Below are 3613 nucleotides of genomic sequence, written 5' to 3' on the forward strand. Positions count from 1 at the left end.
GATCAGTGAGGCAGCCAGACTTCAGTTTGACTTGTGCTTTGACTTGTTTTCTTTGGGGTTTCCATCTCACAGGTGAGGAGTACAGGAGAGCACAGGGTGGTTAATTCACTTAAACATCATCCCCAGTATGACATTTTGTAATGCAGAAAGAAAGTTCTAAATGTAAAGGCCTGACACTGTGTGTGTGTGACTAAGCGGCCCTTTCCCCTGACACAGGAACTTCTAGGAGGTCATGTGCTCTTTCTAATTCTGGCCCTGGCATGTGGCAGTAACTTGGTAAGCGAAGATCATAGCGGTGTCCTGCTCTATCAAAAGCCTTGTCACTAAGTGAGTACACCTTATCAGTAATGTCACTGCGCACAATCAGGGCAAAGATCCGGGCTATGTAGCGGTGCTTAGCAAAAAGCAGGTACAGCTTCTTCCTCCTCCAGGCTATGTATCGGCACTGATCGTCAGCATGCAGAGTCACCTGAGGAGAAAAAAAACTGAACGTCATGTTTTTATGTAAGCTTTCAGTAAAACACAGCTCAAGGTGTTGAAAGAGCTATCTGCAAAAAAAGTAACTGATATTTGTAATTTAAATATCACTTATGAGATATTCACCATGCTCAAAATGACAGAATGCCTTCAACAGAGTTCCAAAAAAGTTAAAGATTTGCCATTTTATGTCAGCCCAAGAGACATATGAGGTAAACTTACAGCTACACAAACATAAAAACAGCTTAGACTCAGTACCCGCATACCCCAGTGTATTTTTCAGCCAGAAGATATATGCATTTATTTATAATGTTTTTAAAGAGTTATTTTGGCCAGGATTTGAATGAAAACTGTCAATACAGTAATCTGGGCTCAGATGCTAATTCCTAAGCTCTACCACTGAACCAACAAGCAAAGAATTCTGAAGAGATGGAAAGAGGAACTGCATCATAGATGAAGAACTGTAACTATAAAGAAAGGTGTACATTTGTGCTCAGAAAGGTGGGGGCTTCTCTGCTGAAAGGGTTTAATAAACCTACAGTTACACAAAAGACCTTGAGGTAAAGGTCAGTTCCATCCTCCCTGACCTTCATCTCAATTAGACATCGAAAGAAATGTCATTATATTCATGACATGCAGAGAAGCATAAACACCTGGAATATTCCCTCCTCTGAGGGCCTCAGAGAATCCCATTCAGGAGAATCCAGGAACTGGAAAGGGTAGATGTAATGCAGGAACTCTCCATTCACTGTCACATGGATTCTGGAAGCAAACAGAGAATTAAAATCCATAAACTGTATTATGACCAGCATTGTGCCAGTCAGTCGGCTCATCTGTGATTCCTGTCTGGAACAGCTGCTGCTGACATCAAGACATGGAAAAGGACTCAATCAGCCAAAAGCCACAGGGACAGCAGGGGAGGTGGTGATGAGGCTAACTTTGTCCTTTTTTCAAAGAACACAACTGAAAACTTCTGTCATTAAACCTTTAGGAGCCCCATGACAGAGACATGTCAGATGAAGTGTAGACCTCAGGCTGCTGGACAGAGCCAGTTCCTTCCTCCCTGACCTTCACCTCAATGAGACATTGAAATATAACATATTTTTGTTATATTGTTGCACATAAATATTTATTCACTTTTCTAGCATTCTTCTGTATTCTGATTTATTAACAGGAATATTTTTCTTTTCTGGTATTCTGCATGGCTACAGACTTGTTTTCCTCTCAATGGATTTTAAGAACCATCCATCCATTTTCTGTACACCCTTGTCCCTTAGTGGGGTCAGGAGGGTTGCTGGTGCCGATCTCCAGCAAGAGGCAGGGTCACCCTGGACAGGTCACCAGTCTGCTGCAGGGCAACACAGAGACAGACAGGACACACAACCATGCACACACACACCTAGGGAGAATTTAGACAAACCAATTAACCTGACAGTCATGGATTTGGACTGTGGGAGGAAGCCGGAGTACCCGGAGAAAACCCACCATGCACAGGGAGAACATGTGCAAACTCCATGCAGAAAGACCCGGACTGGGAATTGACCCCAGAACCCTTCTTGCTCCAAGGCAACAGTGCTACCAACTGCACCACTGTGCAGCCCGTTTTAAGAACCAGTCATGTTAAAATGTTACAATGCAAAGGGGAAACTGCTGTTTTGCACACTATTAAAACTAGTAAGAATTAAGTCACTTTACAGAAAAACAGTCTGCCACAAAGTAAAGAATGCTTTGAGCTTTCTTTAGAAATACATTATATGATAATCATAATGATTATGGACTGTTATCCTCTGCCAGTTGCAGTACTAGAGGTCTGGAGCCTGGCTGATTTACTCCACACCTGCAACTGTTGAAGCAGTCATAAACCCAGATTAGCTGCAGAAAAGCTAGAGAAGTTTATAATTTGTTATTATTAACCCTTGTATGTCGAAATGGGGTCCAACTGACCCCACACATGTAAAACCTGTATCATTTTCCATAGACCTCTACGTATGCCTCAGTCCTCGCACGCACAAGGGTTAAAAGGTTCTTTTAAAGCATAGTTGAAGTGTGAGGTTTCCCAGACCAGCTGCAATAGTGGGACAGATTTGGACGTCACCTGCCAGACAGAAGAACAGACAGCTTGTCAATAGCTGTTTTTCCTTCTACAGCAAAGAACTGGCCCTTCTCCAAGGTGTGGACAACTCCGTCACTGGAAGTCACTATCTTCCCAAAATGTGTAAGGGAGACTCCGAGTCTTTTAAACATGCAGTTATACAGTTCCTCAAAGTCCTTGTCGAATGTGAGGCTCCTCAGCTTGTAGACTATATAGAGAGCCTGAGTCAAACACGCCCCGAACAGGGCGAAGTTCCAGAGGAAGGTGTCCGTGGTGCAGGGGTCCGACCATGCCCACGCAGTGCTGCAGAAGAAGCCCACAGTCAAGAAGGTGAACAGGTAAAGGTGTCCGTAGAAACCGCTTCCTCCCATGAAGCCGAGGAAAAGCAGGATGTTGGCGAGGTGGAACAGAGATCCCTCCGCAGCCTCCTTCCATTCGCCACACAGCGGGAACGCTGGCGGCGCCGGCTTCACTGTCAGGTTCATGGCTTCAAAGTCCGGAGGCTCCATCGTGGTGGAAGCGAAGGAAGAAGCAGCACAAGCACAGAATCAGCTCCGACCTGAAGGACCTGCGGCTGCCTGTCTGTCTAACTTTTCCCTGTCCTGTTGGGTTTATGAGCGCAGACAGCCGGAGGGAGGGGCTGGTGACGTTTATATTTTAAACAGCTTCACCAAACGCAATCATTAAAATGCATTATGAATTTTAATGATTGAATGAATTTACACTCACAATACGTTACACAACCCATGTTTAATTTATCCAAATCTTAAATAATATATATTTCAGAAAATAAACTGATACTGATATCGTCCTACGACCAGATTGAGATTCAAACTCTTTCAATATTTGATATTGTACACAGCTATCTAAACATGTATTCTATAGTAATAATTGTAGTTATCCAACTAAATCTTATTACAACATACTATTACTACAACCTTATGAGTCACATTCCAGACTGGCAGAGAACATACACTCATTAGAAAGAACATTTATGAAACAACAATATGATCGTTCAAATTCAGTAAACAGTGAGAATGAAGA

At 43.1% G+C, this 3613-nt stretch overlaps 1 protein-coding gene across 1 annotated transcript; it reads right to left on the reverse strand.

The window, feature by feature from the left end:
- Positions 1-6: 6 nt before the first annotated feature.
- On the reverse strand, positions 7-3200 carry popdc3 (popeye domain cAMP effector 3). Its single transcript, XM_015025126.1, has 3 exons — positions 2573-3200; positions 1131-1239; positions 7-469 (listed from the first exon to the last, which is right to left on the reverse strand). Exons 1-3 carry the CDS (start codon positions 3076-3078, stop codon positions 191-193), a joined length of 894 nt encoding a protein of 297 aa, XP_014880612.1. The 5' UTR covers positions 3079-3200; the 3' UTR covers positions 7-190.
- Positions 3201-3613: the final 413 nt, after the last annotated feature.

The sequence above is a fragment of the Poecilia latipinna genome, unplaced genomic scaffold (assembly GCF_001443285.1).
Source record: "Poecilia latipinna isolate Pla-1442-1.1 unplaced genomic scaffold, P_latipinna-1.0 Scaffold3964, whole genome shotgun sequence".
Taxonomy (NCBI): domain Eukaryota; kingdom Metazoa; phylum Chordata; class Actinopteri; order Cyprinodontiformes; family Poeciliidae; genus Poecilia; species Poecilia latipinna.

Bases quoted from the DNA above. Each gene is read 5' to 3' on its own strand.
- popdc3 (XM_015025126.1), bottom strand. From the start codon at position 3,078: ATGGAGCCTCCGGACTTTGAAGCCATGAACCTGACAGTGAAGCCGGCG. The intron at 1,240-2,572 runs GTGACGTCCAAA...GTTTGCTTCCAG, and splicing joins TCTGTTCTTCTGTCTGGCAG to AATCCATGTGACAGTGAATG. The intron at 470-1,130 runs GTGTTTATGCTT...TTTTCTCCTCAG, and splicing joins CAGAGGAGGGAATATTCCAG to GTGACTCTGCATGCTGACGA.